The sequence below is a fragment of the Lycorma delicatula genome, chromosome 3 (assembly GCF_047948215.1).
Source record: "Lycorma delicatula isolate Av1 chromosome 3, ASM4794821v1, whole genome shotgun sequence".
Lineage (NCBI taxonomy): Eukaryota > Metazoa > Arthropoda > Insecta > Hemiptera > Fulgoridae > Lycorma > Lycorma delicatula.
In genome coordinates, this window is record NC_134457.1 from 26,508,615 (window position 1) to 26,522,315 (window position 13,701).

Consider the following 13,701-nt stretch of genomic DNA (forward strand, 5'->3'; position numbering starts at 1 on the left):
GTAGAGGGTATACTGAAATGAAACGACTAGCACTAGATAGGGAATCTTGGAGAGCTGCATCAAACCAGTCAAATGACTGAAGACAAAAAAAAAATTATTTAGACAATTTATGTAGAATGAAGTCATTAATTCAAAAAATTTTTAATATAACCATTTTTTGCATAATATTTGGACGTTAATGACTATAGAAAAAAAAGGCAGAAATTTCCATATTTATATTGATAAATGGAGTGCCACTATTACCATTCTTTTTTAAACATAATTTTAAACTAACAATAACAAATCACTCTTGCATCATATATTATAATAAATAATATTATAATATAAATATATATTATTATTATATTATAATATATTATATTCTCATTATAATATTAAGTATTAGCTCCATTTTTTAGTATACCATTACGTTACCACATACATTACATTCAGCCTACATAAAAATACTTCAGGATTTAATACACACTATCTGTTAGCACAGTACAAATCAGCATTATTGGAATCTGAATCAATTTCAGTATAAAGCAGGTGCAGATCTTATACATAATCATTAGTAACATTAATTGGGTAAAGGGAACAATTGATTTTATTAGTATTTTTGAAATTCTATGTTTAAACAACTACAAATACAATCAAGTAAGTAAAAATTTAACATCTTAAGAACATGCTTACACAAGTACAACAAATCAAAATACAATTAAAATTATAACTGGGAAACTTTTATACCACTTATAAAGTTTGGGTTGTAAATTTAAAACTACTCATATGTATTTTTTTTTTAGCGGGTAGATTCCAAATGAAACTATGCAAGTGATGGTCCACAAAAAATAGCTAAAAGATTTAAATTTGAATATATTCATATCTATTTGGTATTAAAGCAATAAAATGGTGGCAGTCTTTTAAAATGCAATTAAATTTAGTTAATAGTATTGTAAAAGTATTTACTTTTTGGAAAAAAGAAATGAATTTCTATTTCAGCTTTAAAATTTGTATCACTTCCATGTAATCCATTCAGGTCATTATTTAAACAGCCAAAATGCGCTCGAAGACAATTAGGATAGAGTCTTTTTGCCTCAAGAACACTAGAAGGACCAAGAAGAGTTTTCCAGTCCTCAACAGCATTTTTTTTAGCCAGACATAATGCTATTATAGGTCCTGCAGATAAGGCTAACACCATTTTGGGATAAGTTGTTTTTCCATAATCATCCAGGTAAAATTCACTTGCTTGTTCAGGAGTGAGGTGGACCATTCTTTTCTGTGAATGTAAGTAACATTAACATATTTTTATAAAAGAGAAAAATTTTCAACAAAATAATAGTCAAAGTTTAGAAAGCATAAATGCAAAGATGTGTAGTAGTTATACCTTAGGTAGAACCATACTATAAACTGTAGGAATGACTAGGCATGTACATTTACCGTAGCTGTGCCTTACAAGCATATTCACTGTAGCATAACTGCAGTAATTCTACCTATGGTAGAACTTTGTACATAAGGTGTCTTGAGCACCGTTGGCATTGATAACAGTATGTAAAAGGTATAGTATAACATAAGAGAACATTATAGCAGCAGTCACCAATCCGGCTATCCATCTCCACCCTATTGGTCAACTGAGCTTTTCTGAACTTTGACAAAAAATACATTTATTTTAAAAGATTATTGCTAGAATAAATAACATACACTACCTACTTAAAAATGCATTGTGTTCTGATATTTAATAAAGCAGAGAATGTTTTCAATTAGAAATTTCTTTATCCACCAGATTTCAATCTGGTGGAATAATTAAAACAAATTTTAAACCAAAATAAGTAAGTGTGTAAACCATTTTTTTTTTATACCTGTACCCAAATTGGTCATTAATATTATTAATGCTTATGGGAGATTTGTAAATAATCGTTTTTTCTAAATTACTTATTTACTTGCGTTGAAACATTTTGAACTAAATCAAACTGCATTTATTTCAGATGTAGAAATTATAGAATTACAAACTCACCATTATTCTTCAAACTGCTTTCTTAAGGGAACAATTAATTTCTAGTTTAAGAATGTTTTTTTTTTTACAATAAACTAGTGGGTGTTTAAATGATTATGCATTATAATTATATAGTTTATTTCAAATAGGGAGTGACCAAATTAGTTTCAGAATTTTAAATTGTGGTAAAAATTGATAGCATGAGGTCATTTTCATTCAGCATTTCAAAGCCTACAGTCTCCATAAAGTGTCAGCTGGGTGTGAATATCATGTTTGCCACTGAGTGTTTTTCTCAAAGGTGGTTCTATAACTATGACTTGATGTTAGTTCAGATGTCACTTTAACATTGAAATAAATATTAAGTATTTGCATACCTTTCTTAATAAGTTAAAAAGTTTATGTTCTGCTTTAAATAAGAAAGATGCTGACATTCAACTACTGATTAAACTAGAAAATGTGTGATCAAAATGCCATCATATAGCTCATTGTTCTGCTTAACATCTTTATGATCAACAATATCAGATAGCTGTAAGAAAAGAGGCAGATGTTACAGTTTATCCACAATTCCATACATTTAAAATTCAAATAATTCAAGAATTACTGCCTCAAGATTTGATAAAGCAGAAAGAATTGTTATTAAATTGTTACAAATGATTACATGAAATCATGATTACAAAATTTGTTCTTATCTATTGAGGGACGATTACTTTCATTGAAACTGTAATGTAAATAATCATAACTTAAGATATTAGTATCAGAGAATCTTCATTTACTGTATGGTTCTATAATTATGATGTCAGTTCAGATGCCATTTAAATGTTATGTGATTAACAGTCTCCACCAGATGAACAAATTTTTACTTGTCTCCAGTAATAAAAGGATTAAGTCAACAATGAAAGATGTGGCAGTATAAATAATTACAATGCTCAGTGGTTGTTTTTTATATTTTTGATATGGAACCATGGATATTAGGATATTAAAATAAATAAGATTAAAAATTTAGAAACTAGAAATCCGAATATCTCCCACATTACACTGTAACTTACACTATATTCCCCTTATTGGGAAGTGGAGATAGTGTTTAAAAGTAAGTATAGCAAATTAATAATTCAAACTGTATGGTAAAAAAAGAAGTTGATAGAATATCATACTACATCCAACTTTGCATGCTGAGTTTCATAAATTAACTGAAGTTGTAAAAATAATAATAATAGAAGAAAATGATCATTTTTTTTAGTTTACAATACTGTTTTATAAAAAACAAAATTCCTGTTCATGAAAACAAAAGTTACTAAATATTAATTTTAAGGCAGTTCTAACAAATTTAAAGTAAAAAAGCTTGCAAAGAAAAGCATTTCTCATTAATTGTGCATGCCACTCAAAATTCAAGAAAAAGTATGTGTAAAAAAATAAAGAGATGTTATAAAAGAAATAATAAATTCTAACTAAAACTTCCTAAATCACTTATTGTACCCTCTACAGCTAAAATCTATCTTTGAAGGGCTAAAATTATTTTAAATTTCTACACTCAATTTATGTTAATCTAATTAAAAAATGAAAGAAAAAATGATTTACAAGACAAGAAAGAGATTACAGATTGTTTTATTCCTGCATAAATAAAAAGACTTGGACATTTAATATACACCAAAATTATTTGTCAGAGATTCTTTTAAATTTTAACTTATTTTTATTTGTTGAAAACACTACAAAAATTAAATTAAAAATATATTCTGATCACAAACACACTTACTGACTCGTACACACATATTCAGAATCACCTGATATTAATACACTAATAAAAATAAACTTTCTTTTTTAATTTGATTTTGTTTATAAATGTATTTTTCTTTTATTATTTCTCATAACATTTAATGGTGCCAGTGCTTTGGCTTGATAGTAAGCGATTATTACTAATTATTCTTCATAGCAGTCTTTTAGACGTACACAAATTTATTAATATAATTCATTTTATACACTGAATAGTTCATCAATTTTAAGTTGGAAGGTAAGATTTAATTACTGCACAACTGAAGAAAGAGTGGATGAGTGAACAATATACCAACCAAATAAATACACTTACTTCAGCTTTTTCATAAAGACAAAATAATAATATTTCTCAGAATTCTGAATATTACTATCAGAGTTACACAAATTATGAAAAAATTTCTGGATAATAAAAATTTATAAATAGTATTTAATTTAGAAAAATTCTGATTTAATTATGAGTTATAAATTGATTTTCTACTCTTAAAAATATTGGTGAAACAAGTCTTGTTTTTTGTTTACTTCTAGATTTTGGTTTGATCTTGTATTTTTTCTGAACTCCTAAACCTTGGGAACTGTTTTACTAATGTCAATATTTATGTGTGCTACAAAGTCCCTTGTTAAATCAGGTCACTGAAATTTTTTAGTGGAAGAGGAGGCAGTAGCCTCAGTGGAGGTCATTGAGCCTCTTTTAAGAAAAATAATAATATGGCAGTTTTTTCTGAAACAGTAAGAAAGATTCAATAATCCTGTGTAGAATATATTGGTGTGTTATTTCATAAATACAAAAATTCATACAAAATTATAACTAAAAACAAATCAATAGTTTTACAAATTGTACAAGTGGTAATCACCACGTTTTACTTCCTTGTACAAAGTAAAAAAAAATTTTGGTTTTTAGATTTCAATGGAAATATACATTTTTACCATCCCTGAATCCATTTTGACTAATTTCGGCGTGATGTCTGTACGAACATATGTATGTATCTCGCATAACTCAAAAATGATTAGCCGTAATATGTTGAAATTTTGGATTTACAACTGTTGTAACATCTAGTTGTGCACCTCTGCTTTTGATTGCAATCGACTGGACCAAGTGTCCAAAAAAGCCCAAAATCCCCAAAAATTTGGATTTCGGACTTTTTCTTAACTGCAGCAATAAGCCCTCATTGAGAGTTTTTCAAACGATATATCATGTGGTATTTATTTTCAATGGTTCCAGAGTTATAACCAAATAAAATTTTAGTTAATGAAATGTTTGGTTCTTTTCTTACAAGGGAAGGTACATCGGTTCGAATCAGACTTCATTTCCTTTTTCTTTTTTTTTAATTTAAATATATTGATTTATTAATAATTATTAATGTCTGATTGTAAAAAAAGTTCTTACAATAAATATAAATTCAATAACAATAAAAAAAAATCATAAGTTATTAATGAAATAACATTTTATATACTTTTAAAAACATGTATATATAATTTAATAGGCATACAAGAAGTCATGTGGTGTCCACATCAGATTTTCTATTTTATAATTTTTAGCTCAAATGGCTTAATGACATTTGTATTTCTATTTAGGAAGGGTGGATTAACAGGAATAATTTTGATAAACACATGAAATTGACGTAATTTTACATGATACATATTATGTTGTAGTTCATTTCCATTGTTTTATCAATAGCATTTGCTGTTACAGCAAAAATCATTTACTCATTTCCATTAATAATGGGAACATCTACAAAAAAAAAAAAAAAATGACAAAATTAAATTTTTAACCATATTTATTTACTGAAGTAAACTTAACATTTCCATTCAAAACACAAAAAATATATCGATATGTTAATAATGTAGCATATTAACTAACAATACACAGTGAAACCTGTTCAAGACGGAAACCTTCCCATTTTGGAGAATAATATTGTTCTTGTTAAAAAAATGGAAAAATCAATGTAAATAATCATTCTGTATACTACGGAATCTCAAGAACACGGAAACAGAAGTTAGGCACCCTGAATAATACGGAAAATATATTGTATGAACTATGGATACTAAGGAAGGAAAACTGACTATTTTATCAGAATTTTTAGGTGATTAAAAATGACTAGCCTATAAGTTACGAAAAATGTAGGTGAATTGGCTGTTGAACACACAAACACAGAACAGCTATAGTGGTGCATTTCACAAAAGTAATGTCTTTTTTTCTGTGTGACAATTTGTCTATGCTTCTTCTCTGTCAATTCTGCAGTCGGATTTTACTTCTTTTTTTTTTGTTTTACGTCAGAAATGGGAAACATTTCCTAAATCAAACGCCCAGTAGCCCGTACATACTGGGTGTGTGGGGTTCACCGCCTACTGCAGTGGGACCCACTAAAAAACCACTCCCTCATGCAATGTGGTGCTGGAACCGATGTAAAGACACAACCTTAAGACCATGTGCATCACAGGCACACCTCACATTCATACAATTTACACATGACATTCACACTTTATTTACAACTCAATATATACACTACACATGTGAACTCTTCTTAACCCTGCACAACAGCTATGCCAACCTGATATGGCAGAAACGCATCCCACAGGAGCCACTGGTATTGTGGGATGCCTCCCCCAATAGCGAGGCATCCCCGCCACCCGCCCCCAAAGGCTGGCATCCAGCACCGCCTTCAACCGACATCCTCACTGCCCTCCAGTATCCTCTGGTGGAGCACTCTTATAAACCACTGAGCACATTGGGTCCAACCCTTACTGGACAAGAGCATCAACTGCATGACTCTCCTGGGCGAGTCCAAAACGTCAGCCACATGGTAAATTTTTCCTTCCACCTGGGTCACATGAAAAAGGTGTGCTCCACAATCTCTGTTTCTTCACATTACTAACATTGATCCGTATGCTTCCTTCCAATCCTGCAGAGGTAGACCCCAAATGACCTGAGACCAGTTAGCCACTGAGCCGTCCAGAAGTCCACCTCCCCATGTGGTCTATTGACTCATGCAGCTACCTCTGGGATCAATACAGCTCTAATGTCCTTCTTTTGCATTCCTCCACCTCTCCTGCCATTCAGTAAATATGTGGCTCCTCGCCTCCTCGGGTTTTACTTGCTTGTAATCTAGTCGTGTATGTCAAGTTACCCGACATTAGTGTTAGTTTTTATTGTGTAACAATTAATGTGTTTGTGCTTTGTTGTACTCTTGTGTATTGTGTCTGTATCTTATTACTACTATACTTTCTGTGCATACCAAATCGGTTTATCGTAATTTTATAAATTTGATTTAAAATTCACCAAAATATCTGGTATAAACACTACTTTAATACTAAACAAAAAAGTTAAACTTATTAAAATAAATAAAGATAAATTGATTATACATCAGTTAATGGATATGTTTAATAGCAGAAAAACTCAGATCGACACACTTTAAAAAAAAAAAATAGAAAAATTATGGATGAGTGGTTAAAAGAAAATGCGAATATGAAAAGATTGCAGAAAACTATTGGATATGAGGAAATAAACGAACTGCTATGGGAATGCTTTCTTAGAAGCAGATCTAAACATTTACCAACTTCTGGTCCTATTTTACAAAACCAAGTTTTACTGTTAGCTAAAAAATTAAACAAACCTGATTTTAAAGTTTCTAATAGATGGTTTGAAAGTTTTGAAAATAGACATAAGATCGTTTGGAATGAAGTTTGTAGAGAAGAAAGTGATGTCGATAAGTCAGTAGATATGGAACAGGATACAAAACTTTATTATTCTGGTTGACTACGATCAAAATGACATTTTTAACTGTGATGAAACAGGAATATTTTTAAAACTTTGCTGACTAAAACGCTAGCGTTAAAAATATAAAAATGTCAAAAGAACACCCAAATGCCCTCCTTTGTGCAAACATGGCTGTGAAACTTCTTTTTTACCGTTCGTAATCGGTAAATTGGCAAGACCATAGTGTTTTCTCACATTAATGTTAATAAACTCCCTATGACTTGATTTTTTTAACAAAAAAAAAAAGGCTTGGTTGACTTCTATAATGGAGGAGTGGTTGAACAATTTTAATCCTAAAATGAAAATTTTAGGATTAAAATTCTGTTATTTCTTGATACTGCAACTTGTCATCCTCATATCAATTGTTTAATGTTAAATTACTCTGGTTTCCACCTAACACAAGCATCACACAACCGCTGGATTAGGGTATGATTTACACCGTGAAAATGTTCTACAGAAGAATGGTGTTACAATTGATTATTAGGAAAATGAATGCTGTGAATAGTTTTAATAAGCTCACAAAATCAATTTCAGTACTTGATGCTGTTTTTTGGATTCATTTGGCAGTAAAGAACAAAAAAGAGGAAACCATAATAAAATGTTTTAAAAACTCTTATCGCTTCCTGATGCAACACTGTAGTCTTAGATAAAGCAGAGGAAAATATGAGAATTTTATAAGATCTGTGCAGTAATAATGAATTTGAAGTAGCCGCTGATACATATGTAAACGCTGACAACCCATGTCACATGTACACCATTTCTCAGGAACCCAGCTCCACAGGTGTATCACACAACAAAATGGAAAAAGTGCAAAACCACAACCAATTCAGCAGCAGTGGCATCATAAGACTTCAGCCAACCAAAGCGACCAATGATGCCCCAATTCGACAGCATTGACACATCACCGACCGATCCGGCTGTTGCCCAGCAGGCAACATCCCCTTCAACACCACTGCAGGCAAGGAAAACCTCCCAGTGGGCAGCCCCTCCAGAATCAGAGCAGCAGCCGACCCTGGACCTATATGCTGGGGCCAAAGGATCCCGACAACCACAATCCCTGTCTGGGAGCATTGTCTGCTAAGAAACCCTCAAGACTCCAGGGATAGACCCAACACAGTGCCACCTACTCCTATCCTTGGAACCCACTACAAGAAAACACAAACACCCAGACACACACAACCACAAACAACTCTCCCTCATTTTGTTCTTATGAACAAAATCCTCACGTACCCGACTTATCTTACTTGCAAACACCTCACATGCAATCACAGAAGACACTAGACCCACACATGATCACTCAATCCTCAGCCTATCTTACTCCTCACGAAATACAGATCTCACCTCTATAAAAACTCAACATTCAAACAGCACATGACACCAAGAAAATCTCCTCAGCCGTACTACAATCACGACACACACTCTCACTAAACAACCCCCTCCTACACAACCACTATTGAAAATTATCGTGCCCAGTCAGAAAGTAAACACCGTAATGCCCCAAATCATACCATCCCATTTCATCCACTCTTTCACAATCTGAAAAAATTCTGCAGTAACACGCTCTTTCATAAACACACTCCACCTTTCTTCCCACACATTCATCCCGCGCAACCTTCTTAGCATAACCCACCGGGTTGGTCTAGTGGTGAACGCGTCTTCCCAAATCAGCTGATTTGGAAGCCGAGAGTTCCAGCGTTCAAGTCCTAGTAAACCCAGTTATTTTTACATGGATTTGAATGCTAGATCGTGGATACCAGTGTTCTTTGGTGGTTGGGTTTCAATTAACCACACATCTCAGGATTGGTCGAACTGAGAATGTACAAGACTACACTTCATTTACACTCATACATATCATCCTCTGAAGTATTATCTAAAACGGTAGTTACCGGAGGCTAAACAAGAAAAAGAAAGAACCTTCTTAGCATCCTTCAGCCTCATCCTGTTTCACTTCAAGTCCCATATCCTTACACACAACCTCACCAACAAATCAGCAGGTAAAACACCACAAATCACACACACTAACAGTCCTGTACCCTCTTGCCACACTCAACAAACAACTGTTATGCCTTCAAAAATACTACACTTTTCACCCTCACGCACTCAAAATACCATCCCAGAAAACTGCATAATAAACAAATATAGACTCCACAACACCTCTATACACCACACGCAATGATCTCCCACTCAACCCCCAAAATTTTACTGAATTCCCTCCGAACTCGCGAACAGACATACCCAACACCCACACCAAAATCCATACCCAGCAACCTGTCAAAAAACAACAGACCCCTGTGGACAACAGTCACGCATCACCTCCTGCTCCACACACCTCATACATTACTCTCACCCTCCTATCACGCAAGTAACTTTTGCGTAAGTAGAAGACATCCACAGGACACCTGATTCACCGAAGCTCAGTAAGAACCAATGGCCACCAGGCATTATCAAAATATAAAAAGAAAATCATTTTTACAGTGTTGATTAGATGATGAGAAGATACGCTATTCTCCTGATTCTTCCTCCGTGATCTCAGTGGTTCTGGGAGAATTTGTATCAGACTGTGCTGGACCTTTTTTTACAAGTAAATTTTTACTTCCTTTTACAGCAGCAACTCATCTAAGGTTTCTTGAGCAATAAGTAAGGCCATATTATGTTTCTTCTTTTCATTACTTTTTTTGTTTACTCTGTCTAAAAATTTCCTGGCTTAAAAAAAGTATAATCTACTTTTTTTTCATTTTAAAATAATACTTGATGTATAATTTACTCTCTCATAAGTGAGGTATGGAACTATTTGCATCTTCTTTCATGACTTCAGACCTTTTGGCTTCTTTCCTTCAAACATCTGAAGAATACAATTGCTCACTAGATAAGAAAGAATTATATTGAACATGTAATGATCTGTGGATCCAGATATATGAGGTTATTTTATATAGGAGGAACAGAAAGAAATCTCATAATTTCCTGTTCATCATCCTGCTAATTTCTTTTATAAAAAAAAAATATATACTTCTGCACTTTTTTACTCCGACGCCTTTTTTTTCAGTCCCCCAATACTTTCAATAATTTTAGTAAATGTTCATGCCCAAACTGAAAGCAGCTTCAGCTAGCAGATCATTTGTGGGTAATGTGAATCTACCGAAGAACTACATTCTTCGGTAGATTCTCAAACTGGACTTCTCCCTCCAGACAGGCTAAGAGAAAATACACTGCAGACACTTTGACCACAAACATTATTCATTTTATCAAATTTGTCAATTCCTTCAAAAAGTCAACTCCCACGAGTATAGTACAGACTAAGAGATCTAGATGACCTAGCACTTGCAATTTCTCTTTCAGGACCATAAAACTTGTATTCAGTGAGTGGCTTTTTATGTTTTAAATATACATTTAGTATTTAATGACGGTTCTGATTTAAGAGATTCTTTATTACCATCCTCATGACAGAATTGTTTAGTTCATTCAACAGATGATGAAAACAAACTAATATTGGATAGAGCAGAAGGTAAGAAATAGGTGCTGGAAAAAAGAATCAGATCCGAAAGTTGAATGATTGCTCTCAATTACAGGATAAACCTTTAATCATAAGATTTTCTTAAGCAACTGATTTTGATGCACCTGAACATAGATCAGAATAACTTTCTTTCTTTTTTGAAAATAGTATTTATCATAAGTTGTAGCTTTACCTAAAGTTTTTTTAGCATTATTGTTTTCTGCACCATTATTTTCTGATTTTTTATTAGCTTTCTTTTTACGATTCATTCTTTTAGCGATTTATCAAAGGTAGTTTTTTTTGTTGCTAAATTTCTAATAATTGTCAGTGGCTTTGTATTTATGTTGCCATTTTTTCCTTTCTTTTCTTTGAAATACCTGATGCTTTTTTTAGATTTCTTATTTTGTATAACTTCACTAGATAAATCTATTTTTGAAAACATTTTGCTCAATGATGGTTTTGAAACTTTTTATACAGTAACTGTTCTTTAATATTCTAGTCAATCAAACTCAGTTTTTGAATTACTGCTTTTTATAAGATGAAGAAGGACTTTCACTATCTAGTTTTTTTTTTTGCTGTACTTTCTCTTTTTGGACTCATTATTCAATTTTCTTTAGTAAATCCACTAGATAAAAATGCCCTCAGTCGTTCTCTTCCTTTTTTAGATATTGCTACAGCTAATTGTAAAGACTTATTGCACTTCTGGTCACTTATTTCTTGTTAAAAATATAAAGTTGTAGAACTATTTACTACTGTTCCAGTAGGATAATTTTTTGTTTCAGTGTTAGATTTCTCTTTAGCTTCAAAATCTCTTCACCTTTCTTACATCAGCAGGAGCTCTTAAATCTGATGTATTTAATTTTGAAGTTTATGTCATTTCACACTTGGACCTTAAACTTTACGTCTGTGATGATATTTTAATATTACAAACTCGTGAAGCAGTTTTTGAGAAATATATAACGACTCCTTCTGAGATATGGAACCTTTTGTTTATTTCCTAATTTTTACACTTACAGATTGCTCGAAATTTTCGTTCTTTCAAGTACTAAACATTAGATTCTCTCTCAAGTCCTGATGAATGGCAGCTTAAATGTGTGCCTCGAGGGTTAGTACAAACAGACATCTTAGAACATTGATGCAATGCTGAATTACTTTTAGATTATAGGTGTTTAGGAGATTAAGGTAGTCTGTGAACATCCAGGAATGGGTTAATAACATGTCTGGATGAGTTAAATGTTAAAAAGTTGACAATATTGATGAAGGATTATCAGTTTTTATAAAATATCTCTAATCAGTTTAATATTTTGTTTAGCTTTATGAATTTTAATCAAAATTAAATGGGAAGATATCAGAAATTATTCAAATTCTATCAGAGAAAAAGTAAGAAAACAAAAATAAAACCGGTTTTGGAAAATGTAATTTTTATGAATTTTGACTGTGTGAATGTGCACACTGATACAATTTTATAAAACTGTCGTTACCGAGGGTTAACAAGTATAAATTTTGAGGTGCCTCCCCATTTTTGTTTGGAAGAAAGGGCAACAAGAGAAAAATTAAAATATGAAAATTATGATGCACAGCTGGTACAACTGTTAATGATTTCAGTAACTTAGATATATATATAGTTATTCTATTAATCAGTTATTAAAGCCAAAATTAATAACAAAAAGTACCACTGATACTTTTTTAGCATGAACCTTAAAAATAAACTAATAATTTGTTAGTATTGCGACAACTAAAATATTTCAAACTTCTGTTCTCTACTTTTTGAAAATTAAGACTAAAAGTATCTGCTGTTTAATAATTTTGATAAAAAATTACAATTCTGTAAAGTATAAATAATCTTAATTTTTTGTTAATAGTGATGTGGAAAATAAATGAATTTCTAATTCATACAAATTCATGCAAGGCTGCAGAAAAATGTGGGCCAAATTATTCATTACAATATTCCTGTCTTAAAGCAGTATTAATGAAAAATATGTAATTAACTCTAGCTTTAGGCATTTAAGTCATCTGTAACAAAAAAAAAACTATTTAAAAGTTTTACAAACTATTTTATATGTAAAAGTGTCTTATTTAAAGGATGAAATCTTACGATACAAAACTAATTTTTTAATCTGTTCACAAAAATTAACCTTATGTGTAACAGCAGGACAAGACTTCAATTAAGAATGTGAGTAAATGAACATACTGTAAAAAAATAAAATCACCCCTATATAATAATTTTTTTAATGAATTTGTTAATACACTTAGGACATATTTTTTAAATACTCCAACACATTTTGTTTAATGAATATGCTGTAATATTTAAAAAATAAAAATTTTCATTTTTATATTCATGTAGTAGCTTTTGAGTTTTTAGAATCATTAATAACGATCACACTTAATAAGCGGTATTTTAAATTTAATTCTGAAAAGATACTTTTATGCAGATATGTAAATACAGCAATGATCAGCCAAAATATTTGCTGGTATCAGGGTTTTTGGAAATGTTCCCTTTTGTTCAAAAAAATTAACAGAATTTCCAGAAGAAGAATATACCTGTTCGTTGCCCTTGCATTTTTCTCAAGGGCACAACAAAAATTGCTTAAAAAATTTCTATATGCGGGGCACTGATGACATTAAATTTTGTACGAAATTAAAGAGGAGGGATAGTTTTTGGTAAATTAATTTTTTATATGGTGGTTGTAGAAAATTAAGTTACCTGATTTTCGACTCCAC

The 13,701-nt window shown here is 31.6% G+C and overlaps 1 protein-coding gene across 1 annotated transcript in view; it reads right to left on the bottom strand.

Moving 5' to 3' along the window:
• LOC142321471 (nucleoside diphosphate kinase homolog 5-like) overlaps nt 1-13,701 on the bottom strand; it is a 28,479-nt gene that overhangs the window by 12,040 nt on the left and 2,738 nt on the right. The window contains exon 2 of the mRNA XM_075359576.1: nt 946-1,255. Coding sequence (XP_075215691.1) covers nt 946-1,255 — 310 coding nt within the window. The remainder of the gene's footprint in view (nt 1-945; nt 1,256-13,701) is intronic.